General features: G+C 39.5%; 1 protein-coding gene across 1 annotated transcript; it reads left to right on the top strand.

Moving 5' to 3' along the window:
• Positions 1-118: 118 nt before the first annotated feature.
• On the top strand, positions 119-2,885 carry LOC140840683 (uncharacterized). The gene is made up of 6 exons (XM_073207856.1): positions 119-437; positions 530-609; positions 717-1,235; positions 1,434-1,898; positions 2,055-2,566; positions 2,654-2,885. Exons 1-6 carry the CDS (start codon positions 119-121, stop codon positions 2,883-2,885), a joined length of 2,127 nt encoding a protein of 708 aa, XP_073063957.1.
• The last annotated feature ends 14,403 nt before the right edge of the window (positions 2,886-17,288 follow it).

Genomic DNA, 17,288 nt, shown 5'->3' with positions numbered 1-17,288 from the left:
GTTATCATTTGGAAGCTGTAGAGACTAAACTCTTTGGCTTTGTTGGCCATGTGGTTTACCAGAAGGGGATATTGTCTTGCCACTAACTTTGGGTTCCCAGGATCTTAAGTAGATAGTGATGACCTCTTTCACTGTGTTGGACTTCCCATCATTATATAACATCATTCTAGGGAGACTGGATATGAATGAATTAAGGGCCGTGGCATCCATATGCCACCAAAAGATCAAATTTCCTGTGGGAGCCCGGGTAGGAGAAGTTCGGAGAGATCAACCTTTTTCTCGAAAATGCTATGTGGAAGCAGTACGGGCTGATCAGAGCAAAAGCAGGAGGGAGGGAAAGAAAGCAAAGGTTGATGAAGTGGGAAGAGGAGTAATGAAGAAGGGAGAAGTACATTTTGTAGCTGAGGAGGAGCAGGAGGCGATAGAAGTCGGACCAGGTCAGCAAATCCGGATGGCTCGGGACATCAGTTCATCCACACGGGTTAGTTTGATTAACTGTTTAAAAGCTAATATTCATGTGTTTGCCTAGTCCCAACAGGAGTTGACAGGGATCTCGCCCCTGATATCGGAGCATCAACTGAATATTCTCTCGGGATCTCACCCGATGAAGTAAAAGAAAAGACACTTTGGTCCGAAAAAAGACAAAGTTATTAATGAACAAGTAAAAGATCTGCTGAAGACCGGCCACATTGGGGAAATTTCAATTTCCTACATAGGTCTCGAATGTGGTGTCGGTACCTAAATCCACCGAGAAGTGGAGGATGTGCGTGGATTTCCGTGATCTCAATAAAGCTTGTCCCAAAGATCATTATCCCCTGCCCATGATTGATCAACTGGTGGATTCCACCTCGGGTTTTGAACTGCTGAGTTTCATGGACGCATACCAGAGATATCATCAAATCTCCCTGGCCAAGAATGATCGAGATAAAACCAACTTCATCACCTCGGGAGGTACATCTGGTTATATTGTAATGCCTTTCGGGTTGAAGAATGCAGGGGCCACTTACCAGCGTATAATGAACAGAGTCTTTGAGAAGCAACAGAGCCGAAATGTGGAAGTTTATGTGGATGATATTCTGGACAAGTCTAAAGAGGTTGCGAACTTTATTGCTAATTTAGAACAAACTTTTGCCACTCTGATGAACTATGAAATCAAGCTCAATCCCGCCAAATGTTTCTTTGAAGTGAAGAGTGGCAAGTTCTTGGATTTCATAGTGACAGACCGGGGAATTGAGGTGAATCAAGAAAAAGTCAAAATTGTGTTGTGCATGCAATCTCCCCGATCTGTCAAAAAAGTACAGAAGCTGACCGGGAGGATTGCTTCTCTTTCTCGATTTATTTTTCGGTCCGCACACAGGAGTTACCCTTTCTTTCAATTCTTAAGGAAGGCCCAGCAATTCGGATGAGATGAGAAGTGTGAACAGGCCTTCCAGGACTTGAAAATCCATCTTGCTGAGCTTCTTGTATTTGTAAAGACGGAGCCCGGGGAAAAACTATTTGTTTATCTATATACTACGGAGTATGCTGTCAGCTCAGTCTTGATAAAAGAAGAAGGCTCTGACCATATCAGCCATGCTCTAAGAGGTACCGAGCTTCGATACAGTGAAGTAGAGAAGATTGCTTTGGCCTTGATCGTGACCGCTCAGAAGCTGCGACCTTACTTTCTGTCACATCAAATCGTTGTTCTCACTAATATTCCTCTTGGGAGGATTACGACTCACTCAGAAGTGTCCGGACGGATGATCAAGTGGACAGTAGAGTCGTATAAGCCCCGGGTTGCCATCAAAGCAAAAGCCTTGTCAGATTTTTTATCAGAGATGGTTCAGCCCGATGAAGAGAAAGTGTGGAGAATTTTCGTCGATGGGGCGTCTAGCGTTGTTGGGTGCGGAGTAGGAGTTGTAATAATATCTCCACCAGGATAAAAAATTAAATTGGCCCTAAGGATTGATTCACGACTAACCCACAATGAGGCCGAGTATGAAGCTGTCCTTGCTGGTATCCGAGCTGCCCGAGAGTTTGGAGCATCTCGAATTATTCTATACTCCTTTTCACAGCTAATCACTCAACAGATGAAGGGCGTGTATGAAACTAAGGATGACACGATGCTGAAATATTTACAGCTCATTCAAGCCCAAGCGGAAATCTTTGTTGGTTGGAGTATTGAACAAATACCCCGGGAAGAGAATGGAGAGGCAGATGCTCTCGCAAAAATGGCTGCTTCTTTATCAGAAGTCGGCACCCGGGAAGTCTTGCATGTTTCCCGATTTGTTCTTTCTTCCGAGGAAGAAATATTACCCGTGCCCGAGGACTCCTGGATGACACCACTGATCAAATTCATTATCAGTAATGAATTACCTAAGGACAAAACCCGAGCTCAAAAGATTAAGAGACAAGCTCTCAGATTTGTTCTCTTAAATAATATATTGTACAGGAGATCATTCCAAGGACCTCTATTAAAATGCTTATCTGAGGGAGAAGTGAATTATGTCCTCCTAGAAATTCATGAAGGGTGTTGTGCGGAGCACCTCGGAGGAATATATTTGGCCCGGAAGACTATGCTTACCAGGTTCTGGTGGCCAAATCTTAGCCAAGATTCTACTCGAGTGGTCCAGGCTTGTGAGGGCTGTCAAAATCATTCAAATTTTTAGCATAGCCCGGCCACTCTCATGAAGCCTATTTGGGCATATTGCCCCTTTGATCAGTCGGGCATGGATATTGTGGGACCCTTCCCAATTGCACGGGTTCAGAAGAAATTCTTGCTAGTAGCTGTTGATTATTTTTCTAAATGGGTAAAAGATGTGCCCTTGGCTAAGATCAATGAGTATGAAGTTTTGAATTTCTGTGGAAGAACATTGTGTGCCGGTTTGGAGTGCCCAGAAGACTGATCTCAGATAATGGAAGACAGTTTCAGGGCAAAGAGATTACATCCTAGTGCCGAGAAATGTAGATCACTCAGTCTTTCACTTTTGTCGCCTATCCTCAAGCCAATGGCCAAACAGAAGTTGTGAATATAATTATTGTACAAGCACTGAAAATCAAGCTACAAGGCAAAGGAAAGGACTGGGTGGGAGAACTACCCAGTGCTCTCTGGGCATACAGAACAACTCCCCAGGCACCAACTCAAGAAACCCCCTTCACTTGGTATACGGTTCTGAAGCAGTCCTTCCAGTTGAAATAGGGCAAACCTCATCCCACGTAGAATCTTACCCGGATAACAATGATCAAAGCCGAGCATGGAGTTGGACTTGGTAGAAGAGAAGAGAGATCAAACACTCATTCGAATGGAAGCATACCGGAGCTCGGTTATGAAATCATATAATAAGAAGGTCCGGATACGAGACTTCCAAGTAGGGGATCTGATCGTGAAGAAAGTCAATCCTGTCGGGAATGTTGGGAAGCTAGAACCATGATGGGAAGGACCTTATAAAATCACGTGGAGGGTTAGCTCAGGATCCTTTTATTTAGAAGATGCTCAAGGACATTTTCTCAAAATGCCTTGGAATGTATTTAATTTAAAGAAGTATTATGTCTAACAGATGTAATTGTTTGGTTGAATATATATTGAAAGATCTATTTCCTCAGAGACAAGAGTTGTATATTATTTCTTGTATCTTAACCCAAGATGTACCAAGCCCCGGTTATGTTGAAAAGCCCAGGGCACTACACCATGGCTCGGGGCACCACACCTCGACCATTCTCAAGTCCCGAGACATGCTCCCCGGCCTACGGCTCCGTACATTGGTTCTTAAAAAGCTCAGGGCACTACACCCTAGCTCGGGGCACCACACCTCGACCATTCCCAAGTCTCGGGACATGCTCCCCGACCCAAGGCTCCGTACCTTGGTTCTTAAAAAGCCCATGGCACTACACCATGGCTCGGGGCACCACACCTCGACCATTCTCAAGTCCCGGGACATGCTCTCCGGCCCAAGGCTCCGTACCTTGGTTCTTAAAAAGCTCAGGACAATATACCCTGGCTAGGGGCACCACACCTCGACCATTCCCAAGTCTTGTGGTATGCTCCCCGGCCCAAGGCTCCGTACCTTTGTTCTTAAAAAGCCCAGGGTATTACACCCTGGCTCGGGGCATCACACCTCGGTCATTACCAAGTCTCGAGACATGCTCCCCGGCCCAAGGCTCCGTACCTTGGTTCATAAAAAGCCCAGGACACTACACCTTGGCTCGGGGCACTACACCTCGACCATTCCCAAGTCCGAGACATGCTCCCCGACCACTTACTAAGGTTCTCGGTTATTTCGCAACAATTAGAAATTTTTTTGACTTATTGAGACATGAACATTATGATTATGTTAGAAGACCGGGTGCTGAGCATATGGCAAGTTGTTATTACGGTAAGGATGAAAGGAAAATAAAATTTCATTGATGAGAGCCCGAAGGCCAAGAACTACAAGAAGAAAAGTACAAAAATTACAATCCTATTCTAAGTCTACTGGAGTAGATTGTTCCCTGGCCTCCTCAGGAGCCTTCTCAGCAGCATTGTCCTTGGGAAGAGAGTCGATGGCCTTGTCAATGTCGGGAAGCCCTCATTGCCTGCTGGGATTAGGCCGTCTTCCTCGAATTTATCCTGGCATTTTTCGAAGCCGACTTTGAAGTAGTTGTAAGACTTATCTTCAACAGCCACTTGAAATTCTTGAAATTGAAGGAAGACGGTCCGCCATTCCTCTTGAATCAGCTGCAAGAGCCCAAGCTTATCCTCAGCAACATCAACCCGATGTTGCTGTATGTTGGCTTCATCCTCGAGATAGCGAACTCGGGATTCCAGGAATGCAATATGCCTCTGAGAGGCCTCCTCTCGGGCCAGGCCTTCATCTCAGGCAAGCTGAGTTGAGGCCAATTGTTGATTGACCATTTCCAGGGAAGCTTGGACCAACTTTTTTCTCCTCATGAAGTTTTTGAGTCCGTGCAATCTCTCCCCGAAGATGGTCATGAATTTCTTGAGCCGCCCGGGCTTGCTGACCTTTTTTCGTGGCCACTGCCGCCACCTCTTCAAAAGCCGAGATTATCATCTGGGCAGCCTGTACAAAAAGAGTTTTTTTAAAAAAAGAGATAAAGGATAGAACTTACAGACAGAAGCCGGTTTGATCTATCCAGGAATCTAACGCTGGCCGGGGCACTTTTCAAAAAAACCTCCTCAGCAGGGCCGAGTATCTGCTTGAGGGCGGTAGCCCCCTGAAAAAAGATATTAGCCTCGGTAGGCTGATCAGTTTGAGGAAGCTCTTGGCTAGAGGCATCCGAGGATTGTGGTCGCCGGGGAGGTGATCGAGCAGATCAGGAAGTGCTCTGGCCACCCTCGGGGAAATCCTCCAGAATGATCGGCTCGGGGTCTGCGACAGCTTTTCGTTTCCTCTGCCTAAGAGGAATGAGATCTTCAGCATCCTCTGTGAGCTCGGCCGCAACCCTAGCGCCGATCTCTTCTTGATCCCGGGGAATATTAGCTCGGGCAGCTTCAGCTCTCAGAGCTGCCTCCTCTTCAGCCCGCCTCCTTTATTACTCAGTAGCTGCTCGGCGAGCTTCCATCTTCTTCTCTTGGGCTGCCTTCTCAGCTGTCCGTTTCTTGGCAAAGGCGGCCTGCATCTCGGAGTTATCTGCATAAAGAGGAGACAGGGTTATGAAAAACTAAAATGAGCAAAGCAAGGGAATAAGGAGACATAGAAGAGAAAGGAAATACCGGGTTGAGAGCTCGAGACAGCATTCTCGTCAATCACCCTGTCTAGGGGATCCTCAACCCAAGCACTCAACCCATAAGCAATCAGATTCTCTTGAGAAATAAGGATGGAGGAAGACTATTTTTTGCCCTCTACCAAGTTTTGGCTTTGGGTATAAAACTCCTCAAATTTTTAAGCTTGGGGAAGGGCGGGTTGTTGGGTAAGGGAAGTGAGAAACCCGGTTAGACATGGAAGATGACCCGGGAGTTGAATATTAAAGAATCTTCCTTTCCACCCTTTCTGTGAGGAAGGGATGTCATCAAGAAAACGAGCATTTAATCTGGCAGTCAGGGAAAATGCGTTATCTCCAAGCCGGCAAGAAAAGTAATAGTGTAAGATAAGAGGGTTGATGAGAAGATTGTTCATTTTGAAAAAGACATAAGCCGAGGCCATAATCCCGAAAGAGTTGGGTTGAAGTTGGTTAACAGGCACACCAAAAAATTTGGCGACCTCGGTATAGAGGGAGGGAAGGGGAATAAGAAACCATTTATGACTTGATCCCAGAAAAAGGTAGTGTATCCGGGTGGGGGGTGATCTGCCCGATTAGAGGGACCGGGAATCAAAATGGAAAGATTAGAGGGGATAAACCCCAAAACCCGGAGCTCCTCGTCTGCCCCCGAGCGTAGGGTGCTACTCATGGAGGAAAACCAGGGAACTCCCGAGAGCTCGGTTGAAGGAGGGCTCGGAGCTCGGGCTTTGCCCTTACCCTTGCTCTTGGCAAGAGCTCGGCAGTGGCTAGAAGTAGAAGGTTTCGAAGGAGTCGGTTTGGTTTGGTGGGCTGAGGGTTTTTTAGAAGGTTGGGTGATAGAATGGCGAGGGGGAGACAAAGGGGAATTAGAGCGCAGCGCGGTGGACTCGTCACTAGGCGAGCCTCGCGCATTGGCTCCTGAGGTTGAAGAGGTAGAATTAGACATACTTCGAAGGAGAAAAACTTACAAGTTTTTGGGGAGTTGAAAATTTTGCACAGAGGATATTCGAGAAAAAATTTTGCAAGGGCTTCGCCGAGAGTTTGAATGTGAAAGTGATTTTTGAAAAATAGGAGGGTTATATAAGGGGAAGGAATCAATCTCCACCGTTGATCTAAATCAGATCAGACGATCATGATGAATCTAGGAAATTGTGCAAGCAGTGTGAAAGGACATGTATGGATATCGAGGAGACATGCTCATTATTGCCTCGGAATATGAAACGATTTTAGGCGGTATAAATGCTAATGCATGTGTCATAATGACACCCCTTAGACTTCCCGAGAATACTAAACGAAAAAGCATCCAAGCCCGGGTGATATCAGACCCTGGTATCTTATCTAGAGCCCGGGTGATATCAAAACCCAGTGTCTTATCCAAAGCACGGGCGATGTAAGGCCCCGGTGTCTTATCTAGAACTCGGGCGATGTGAGGCCCAGGTGTCTTATCTAGAACTTGGGCGATGTGAAGCCCCGACGTAATATCTTAAACGCGGGTGGTATCAGACCCCGATATTTCGTCCCATCAAGGGGATATTTGAAGCCCCCGATGCTCTTACAGATTCTGAATTATGTTTCTACAAAAGAACAAGTATGATTGACCAGGACAACGAGTCAAGCTCTAACCTGACTATTTTAGGGATGAGTGGTGATACCCCCATAAGGATCCGGGTCATCATTAAGCCGGTTTATTACTTGGATGGCCCAGATCAAAGCCAATGCGCCGGATACTCTCCTCAAACACCTGGGCAGCACGCCTCTTTCCGGGCAATCATCATCATAGCCCGGGCTCTCACACAATCATTTGGGTACCTTACTACCTGGGATACCTCAAGAATTGCACCATACTCGAGTATGATTAATACAGGCCGTCTAATCTGTCTGAACCACTTGGGCTTGGAGTGTCCTAGAAGTCATCAGAAGCTAGAGTATGGGTAACCGACTTGCCATACTTAGTAGGTAGTGCTGGAATCGAGGTATCTACCCCATTTTCTACTATAAATAGCAGGTATTAATGTCATTTAATAATTATGAAATCTTTGAACTCTCAAGCATTATACATATTTTCTCTCACATATCGCTTGTGTTCATCTAAAAATCTGCTGACTTAAGCATCGGAGTGGCTACGCCGGACACCCTTCCGGCGCTCATTCACGAGTTCCTTTTCTTGTTTGCAGGTGTTATCGTAGCCATTATTTTAACTCAAATTCCCAAACAGTATAAATTATTGATTTGACCCATTGGAGCCCCCTACCCGGCTCATTCATTTCAGTGAGAGCACGTCAACTAGCCTTCTTTTTTCAGTGATTAAGAGGGACGTGATCTTATAATTCATCAGGGAGAGATTGAAGCGCGAGGTCATGTCCCTCGACTCGAGTACTATTAATCCGCCTGCGATTTACTTAACACCGCCCTCTCCTGGGCTTCAGCTGCCAATCTCTTCTCGGCCTCTCGGGCATTCACAGTTCCTCTCTCATTGGCCTCTCGACCATGGCAGCTTTCTTAGCTTCCTGAGCCAGTTGCTTGGCCCGAGCGTTCTGCTTGAGGGCAGCTTTCCAGGTGGCTGCCTTCTCAACGACCTTTTTTTTAGCAAAAGCTTTTTCATTTCCAGAGCTTCTGCAATAGCCAAACAGACCAAGGTCAGATGACATAAATATTAATTAAATAAAGTTAGATGATCAATGAATGTATCGGGTTTTGTAGCCGAGGCAAAAAAAATCAATTTACTCGGTCCAGGGGATCCTCCGCCCGGACACTCAAACCATAATCAATCAAATTCTCCTCTAAAATAAGAGCAGGAGATTTAAACATTTGCCCTTCCACGAGTTCTTGGCTCTGGATATAGGGTTCTTCGAACTTGTATACTCGTGGAAGTTCGGGCTAAGGGAGAAGGACATATAAGAACTTGGTCGAGCATTTTGGGGAGAAAGGGAATGATGAAGAAATATCGACATTTTCATCCATTCAAAGAAAAAATAATGTCATCGAGAAATGTGTGGTGAGTCTGGGCAGTAAAAGAAATCGTTCTTGTTGAAACGACAAGCAAAGTCGTAATGAAGGATAATAGAATTGATCAAGAGGTTGTTCATCTTGATTAGCACAAAGGTGAAGGACATTATGTGGAATAAATTGGGATGGATTTTGTTTAAGGGGACAACGACAAAACGGGTCACTTCATTGTAGAAATGGGGATGGGGATGAGGAATCGAAGACCACTTTTAACTTGGTCCCGGAAGAAAGTATAGAAGCCATCGGGGGGTTGATCAGCACAGTACAAGGGACCGAGAATAGTAAGAGTGAAGGTTGAAGTGATGGATCCAAGAACTCTGAGATCATCATGAGAGCCGTGTCACAAGGTGCTGGCTATGGTAGAAAAATAGGAAGCACCCAGATTCTCAGCCCCAATTTCAGGAGCCATTTCAAGTTTTCACTTGCCCTTTCCCCGGGCACTTGAAGGTCCGGTAGGCGGGTGGGAGATTTTATATATTCAGATTTTTTGGGTTTTTGGCTTAAGATTGTGACAGAAGGGACGGGAGGGGTTTTTTTTAAAGCTGCCAGTAGAACAGGGAGGAGGAAAAGCTAGGGCAGAGTTAGAGAGTGTGGCACCCTATCTTGAAACTAGACCTCAAGGAATGCCACACTCCCTAATAATACCTCATAAGAGATTTATGTCTCTTTAGAAGTATCACAGGCAGTAATAAGAACTATCAAAGAACTTTATTAGCGGAAGCGAGACGTAAAATACTAGTAAATTACGATAAATTTTTACATGTCCAAACAACATAGATGGTAAGAGTGATAATGACATAAAAATTTCAAACAAACTGACTCATAGACTAAATGACTTATTATGCTTTCCAGCAATTTATTCCAGACAACAACTGGCGGATCATACATCGACATTTCTTTCTTTATCCAAATCCTGTTTACCTGGCTCTGGAAATTACAATAGATAAAGAAAAATAGAGAGGTTAAGTCTTTAAGGACTTAGTGAGAATTAAATAAAGGTAAATATGATACTCAAATTTGAAAGAATGATACAATAGACAAAAGAATCAACATTCGGTTATATGAGTACACCAAAATAATGGTAGTAAAGAATAAACGTGACTTTGGTCCGGGTATATTAGTTCACTTGGCTCGTTATATGAGTACACCAAAAATAATGGTAGTAAAGAATAACGAGCCAAGTGAACTAATATACCCGGACCAAAGTCACGTTGTTCAATGGACTCGATCTCCAGACCAAAGTCCGTTGTCCAAGGCTCTGTTTTGGCCAATCACCTTATCATTCAGTCATTCATTCATTTATTCGATGATTAACCAAAACCTCATTCAGTAGAAGCTTGATAAGAATCACATCTAGTATGAATGATATTACACTGAGAATGAAGCATTCACTCATTTCAGAAAGGTAGTACCGACATGAATAAGGAGTCAGTAAGATAAAAAAAAGAAGAACATTCAGAATGGGACATATTTCATATGCATCAACGCGATTCAAAGATACCAAATTTATGCATATGCGTAAGAAATCAATAATCCGTAGTGAATATCGTTTAAAGAATATAAATCATATCATAATTTCCAGGACAAATGCCAAAGGCTATATAGGAAGAACGATAAAGAATTTCCTCACCTTGAGACTTACTATAGATGAGAGGGGGAGTTCCAAGTTCAAGTCAATCCTATTGACCAATGTGATTATTATTAGAATAGTAAACACTTTTGGATATAGATTATCCCTAAATAATAAAAAATCTAACTTTATAAAATTTATTTATTGACTAAAAGTTCATAAAAATTATTTTATTTATTTATTTAATTATTTTCTAATAGTCAAAACTATCTTTAAAATTTACAATAATTAATATTTAACTCCAAAAATTACAATATTTCCTATAACAACTCTAAATATAATAATAACTGAAAAATTCAAAATAGGCAATATTTGAAATTATTTTATCATTAATCGATATATATAACATTTAATATATAACTCACAAAAATCATAATAATTAACTTGTGAGTCGAAAAATTATAAAAATTCATAGCTACTTCTAATGATATATTTTTCAAGTATTGAAGGCTATGAACATTTATACAAAGGTTTATATGATCATATAGATAGTATATCATATCCGAAAATCATAGTATTTATCTTTAAAAATTTATAGTAAATGCAATACTCATCCAAAAATTACGAAACTTGTACAGTAGCCTAGAACATACAGAGCATGCTTCGAAAAATATAATTTTCATTTTCCGCCGGCGCGTGTGGTACACGCGCCGGTTCCGGCAGCGCGTGGCCGTCTTCCGGCCACCACGCGTGGCCACCCTTTTTCTAGAAGACGCAAAATTTGATTTCCTACAAAAACGAGTTTTCTGGCACTATTCCCTTCCCGGACAGTAGCGATTTCTGAATTTAGCGAAAAATCGGTTGATGATTTTTCGACACCTCCTTTTGTGGAATGTTTCTGGGTATTGTGAGAGTGTTGTGGAATTTTTATAGAATATTTGGAAGGATTTTGGGTATATAAATATATTTTTGGCCCTTTTTTTCTACTTTTTGAGCTATAAACTCTCACCACTCCACCCAATACTAGACCCACTCCTTAAACTCGAAAATTCAGGCTGAGAACTCTTGAAATTCTTGAAGTGAAGGGTGCATTTTATAGGCAATGATCAAGCCTTATCTCCAATCTATGATGAACAAATCTTGATCACCGGTTGGGCAAGAAGGGAGGTGGTGTGTTGGTTAAGCAACTATGATGATGGTATGTAGGTATGTATGCATGTGTGAATGAGTATAAATAATATATATTAGTTATTTCATTAATTTATATATATAATAATTAATAAATTTTAGTAATAAAATATATGCAATTACCATTTAAGTTATGGGGTGCTACAGAGAGCATCGTCGCAGACTGATACCCCAGATGAGCCACACATAGTTGCTCTGGACGTAGAATATGTAGAGTAAAAAATTTTGGGAAAACACATGGAGCAAAAACTTACAAGAAGTAGAGAAAAGATGGTGGGGGTAGTCTGAAAAACAGAAAGAGCTCGTCGTACAAGAGCAGTGCGTCTGAGAAGCTGAGATGGATATCAGTGTGCACGAAAGATGACAGTTTGCTAAAGTGAGAAATGATGAGGGAGGTCAAATATTTAAAGGGTCATTAGGGTTAATCACGGACGTTGAGCGTAGAATGAGAGAACGATTAGGATTTACCTTGGAAGTTGAACCGATCACTCGAGAAGACGAAAATTTGGGTTGGATAGGAGAAGCGATGTCTTTCAGATTTCTGTATTTTCGACTGGTAAGGTTTATGTCATATTTCCATAAGCCCTAGCCCACCTAAATTCAAAATATAATTGATCGCCCTCTCAAATCCAATCTGACCGTTCGGGACAACAAATAGGACTCTGACCCGACTATTTAAGGAGTGAGTGGTGATGCCCAGAAAGAGCCACGATCATCCTCAAACTCGGGCAGAGTAAGAGATAGGGCGCTTGGAGTTACCGGGGGGAAACCAGCCTGGGTAAAGAAAGTAATCTTATATAGATCATCCTTGGGTATGCAACAACTGGGAAAGAGGATTAGACCAACATATACTCATACAAGCTGGGCAGAGTAAGAAGGCCAAGATGACAGATCAGGGACATTTTCTGTGCTCTTACATCATGACCACTACCCGATCATCTCGAGACAGATATCGACTCTGGGTCCACAAGTATGGATCACCATACCGAGAAATCATTTTTGTGTCAATCCACACACGTAGGGATTATTTGACAAGACTCAGAGCAGCATGGGTTGTTAGTCATAATAGTATTCATGGCGTGGGCAGCTGTCTGATCATGAGAGGTGGCCGAACACTGAAAACATTGTCATCATTACTTTCCTCCTATAAATATTTAGGTTTACTCTATCATTAAAAGGGGAGATGCACATAACATTTTCACAAACATCGATTATATATTCTCTATATAATATTTTCCTTTGTCTGAACACTCGACTGACTTGAGCGTCGGATTGACTATGCTGAAAATCTTCTGGCACCCACTAACGTTCTTTGCTCTTTCGGTGTACAAATTACCCATCTAGGGAGCTCTTTTGCTCGGTCATTCGCGCTTGCTAGAAAATAACATAATCCGACCCGATAAATTACCAACACCAGTCACCCAATTTATCTAATCATCATCAATAGCTAAATTAGAACATGTAAGCCGATGCATTAATTCGTCGGTGATGAAATAAGCTTTCAGAATTTAATTATTACCCTTTTATTTCTTTATCTACGGACCTTTCCCTCTCTCCTGTGCACGTTTTGGATTCATTTCCAAAAACAATTTTGTTTTCCTTCAAAAATTGGATTAATATTCTTCTTGTTTTGAAAAATGGCACTTGGTGTGGCCCATAATTTTTAAATTGTTTAATGGGAAAAAACTGATTAAATGTGTACAACGTGGTCGATGAAATGAAAAGACACTTTAAAAAAATAAATAAATAAATCTGAAAGATATTTTAAATAATAAATAAATATTTTAGATACTAATATCTGTATCTATTCACGTGCATATGAAAACAACCTCTGTCCTTGTCGGATTCTATAGATTAGAATTACCTGCAAATGATAATCTTACAAGGCAAAAACTTGTGTGAGACGGTCTTACGGGTCGTATTTGTGAGACGGATCTCTTATTTGGGTCACCAATGAAAAAGTATTACTTTTTATGCTAAGAGTATTACTTTTTATTGTGAATATGGGTAGGGTTGACCCGTCTCACGGATTATGACCCGTGAGACGGTCTCACATGAGACTCACTCATCTTACATTTGTTGTATAACCAGAGTCACGTTATCAATTTTCACTCGAGTTGTTAGATTTTGTATTATATCAATTAATTAATTATGTGGAGAGTATAATCGAAACATTACTATTTAAATGTTGTAAATTATTTATATTGATAGAATAATCGAAATATGATGTTTCAATTAATTATGTTGGGATTATAATAAAAAAAATAATGATTTAATTTTTGTAAATTATATATTTAATAAAATAATCGAAATGTGATGATTTAATTATTGTATGATTTAAAATATATCTGAGCTACATAAATATAAGAAAATATATTTTTGGTGAAAAAAACATGCATCGGCCTACAATCAATCTCTCCCGATCTTACAAACGTTAAATTTTTTTTTCAAAGTTTGTTTCCCTTTAAATTCAAGTTTCATACTTTCAAAATTCTTATTTCATCCGTCCTTGGGCTAGTTTGAATTCATGTTTGAAATAAGAGTAGGTCTTTTGTAAGACAGTCTCACGAATCTTAACCTGTGAAACGAGTCAACCATACCGATATTTATAATAAAAAGTAATACTCTTAGTATAAAAAGTAATACTTTTTCATGGAAGACCTAAATAAGATATCTGTCTCACAAAATACGACCGATGAGACCAGGGACGGATCCAGGAATAAGAGTTGGGGTGGGCTTGAACTCAATATGATAAGTTATATATTATTAAAAAAAAAAAGTACATTATATCGTTCAACGAAGTTGTGCCTTACGGGATTTTTAAACATAAAATTCATCAATAATAGAATTTACATCAATATGTTTAGCTAAATCTCGTTCAATATAGAGTGTCAAACAATCGGCAAGAAAGTCATCCTCCATTTTATTGCGAAGTGCCGTCTTCACATGCTTCATTGCTGAAAAATCCCGTTCAATAGTGGCAGTAGACACAGATAATGTCAAAACAAGATGAATCAATCTAGTCAACATAACATAAACACTTGACCGTCCACTCTCGGTCAATTGCTGACACAACTCAACAAGTGTAGAAACCTTTAAATTCTGCATCACATCGAGTTTATAAATGTATCAATTCATACTTCAAAACAACAATTTCTTGATCTGTGAAATCTCCAGGATAAAACTTCTTCGCAAGCTTGCAAATATCATCACTGTTAAATGAGTCAAATGAATTTTTAGGATCTAAAGCTATACTAAGAGAAAGAAGTTTCACCGATGACTCATTGAACCGAGTATTTAACTCCATCGAAATGAAATCTATTGCTGCATTATAAACATCAAAGTGGTAATGATGTTCTATTGAATAAACCGTCGCTAATTAAAACCGCCGATCCACCTTTTTTTTATTTTTTAATAATTTAGCGACTCTTTTAGCAATAACCGTCGCTAATAATTGCGACGGTTTTTGATAAAACTGTCGCCGATCCACATCGGCGACAGGTTTACTAAAACCGTCGCAAAAGTAGCGACGGTTATCAAAAACCGTCGCTAAAACCGTCGCTAATAAAAAAATGGGCTGGGCTACAGCCCAGTATAGCCCTAGCGTAGATCCGTCTCTGGATGAGACTGTTTCACATAAGTTTTTGCCTTGAAAAAAAACCTGGATAAGGATCGAGGACCTTTTATCAGACAAAATATAGGTAAAAATAAAAATATAAGCATAGAATAAATGGTTAAATTAAGCAAAACTAGGTGGGAGACTACAAATTATTAAGAAAAAAATTTCATTTTTAATCATATTTACTCTATAAAATTTCTATATTAGTCATGCATTTTTTATTTTGATAATTTTAATCATTTTTCATTTGAGATACTTATGTGTCATCGTCACACTGTGAACCTCGAAAAAAAGATTGAAATTGAAAAAAAAAATATTAAAGACAACGAATTAAAACTAAAATATGAAAATATAAATCTAAAAAATCGTAAATATATATAATCAAAATACAATTATCGCAATTATTAAATAATATCTAGAATGCATTCTATTTTTAGAATATCCATTAATTAAGAACCATGTGAAGGAAGACACCGACGACAGAAGAATGTATCATGGAAGTAACGCAACACATGCAGGAAGATATAAATTAGTCATATGACAGAAGGTCATTATAATATTAATTACCCATTATTTAGTTAAAACTCAAAAACATTTCTAAGCAAAATTTTCATTTTAAACCGAACGATTATTTTAAATGGAAAACAATTTTGTATCAATTGTTTAGTAATATTAAACTTAAAAATAATAATAATAATAATAATAATATATGCTAACACTCGTGCATATTTCATTTGTATATTATATATATATATATATATATATATATATATATATATATATATATATATATATATATATATATAATAAGAGTAGGTCTATTGTGAAACGGTTTAACGAATCTTTATCTGTGAGACGAGTCAAATCTATCGATATTCATAATAAAAAATAATAATCTTAGCATAAAAAGTAATATTTTTTCATGGATGACCCAAATAAGATATCCGTCTCACAAAATATGACACGTTAGACCGTCTCACATAAGTTTTTGTCTATAAATAATATCCTTTCAAAATTTCCCTTTTATGTCATGCATGATACACTTTTGTATTTGGCAAAAACTTATGTGAGACGATCTCACTTGTCGTATTTTGCGACACATCTCTTATTTGGGTCAATCATTCAAAAATATTAATTTTTATGATAAAAATATTAATTTTTATTGTGAATTTCGGTGGGGTTGACACGTCTCATAAGAGACCTACTCTTAGTTTTTTTATGTAAACAATACAAATTACACTTTAATCACTCGGTAAATTTTAAGATCATGATATGATTCTCAAATAAATATAATCAATTCTACTGATTGTATGGTTTTTCATTAATTTTAATAATTATAATATTAAAATAAAAAAAATTATACTCCGACTCAGCGCGTGTCGCGGACACGGTGATATAATAGGTATAGATAACAAAAGTTGTACTTCGTTGAATTTAAGCAATCTATATGTAACGAGTTCAATAAAATATCTATTAATAATTGCTTCATGTTTATTTCACATTAATTTCGTATAAAAATAACACGGTAATAAAGGTCTAGGCAAAAACTTGTGTGAGACGGTCTCACGGGTCATATTTATGAGACGGATCTTTTATTTGGGTCATCCATGAAAAAGTATTACTTTTTATGCTAAGAGTATTACTTTTTATTGTGAATATGGGTAGGGTTGATCCGTCTCACGGATTAAGATCCGTGATACGGTCTCACATGAGACCTACTCAAAGGCCTAAAGTCGAGGAAAATGAAAAAGAAAAGGTCCCCATTATTTCACATGGCATACATAATTTCACGTACGCAACTACGCAAGCATGTTACTACTATATACAATGTTACGTGATTAGGTCTTTTGTGAGATGTTTTATGATTTTTTATTTATGAGACAGATCAACCCTACCGATATTCACAGTAAAAAGTAATACTCTTAACTTACATAAAAAATAATAATTTTTCAGGATGACCCAAATAAGATATAGTTATATATATGGCAAAAAAAATTTGTGTGAGACCGTCTCACGGGTCGTATTTGTGAGACGGATCACTTATTTGGATTATCCATGAAAATTTATTATTTTTTATGATAAGAATATTACCTTTTGTTGTGAATATGGGTAGGGTTGACCCGTCTCACATATCAGGATCCGTAAAACGTAGACCCACTATATATATATATATATATATATATATATATATATATATATATATATGTATGT

The sequence above is a fragment of the Primulina eburnea genome, chromosome 9 (assembly GCF_022965805.1).
Source record: "Primulina eburnea isolate SZY01 chromosome 9, ASM2296580v1, whole genome shotgun sequence".
NCBI classification, from domain to species: domain Eukaryota; kingdom Viridiplantae; phylum Streptophyta; class Magnoliopsida; order Lamiales; family Gesneriaceae; genus Primulina; species Primulina eburnea.
This window is presented reverse-complemented; position numbering and strand designations above follow the sequence as displayed.

Coding starts and splice junctions, on each gene's coding strand:
- LOC140840683 (XM_073207856.1), top strand. CDS start 119: ATGACCTCTTTCACTGTGTTGGACTTCCCATCATTATATAACATCATT. Junction 610..716: donor TCGGGATCTCACCCGATGAA/GTAAAAGAAAAG, acceptor TTTCCTACATAG/GTCTCGAATGTGGTGTCGGT. Junction 1,236..1,433: donor TGACAGACCGGGGAATTGAG/GTGAATCAAGAA, acceptor CAGGCCTTCCAG/GACTTGAAAATCCATCTTGC.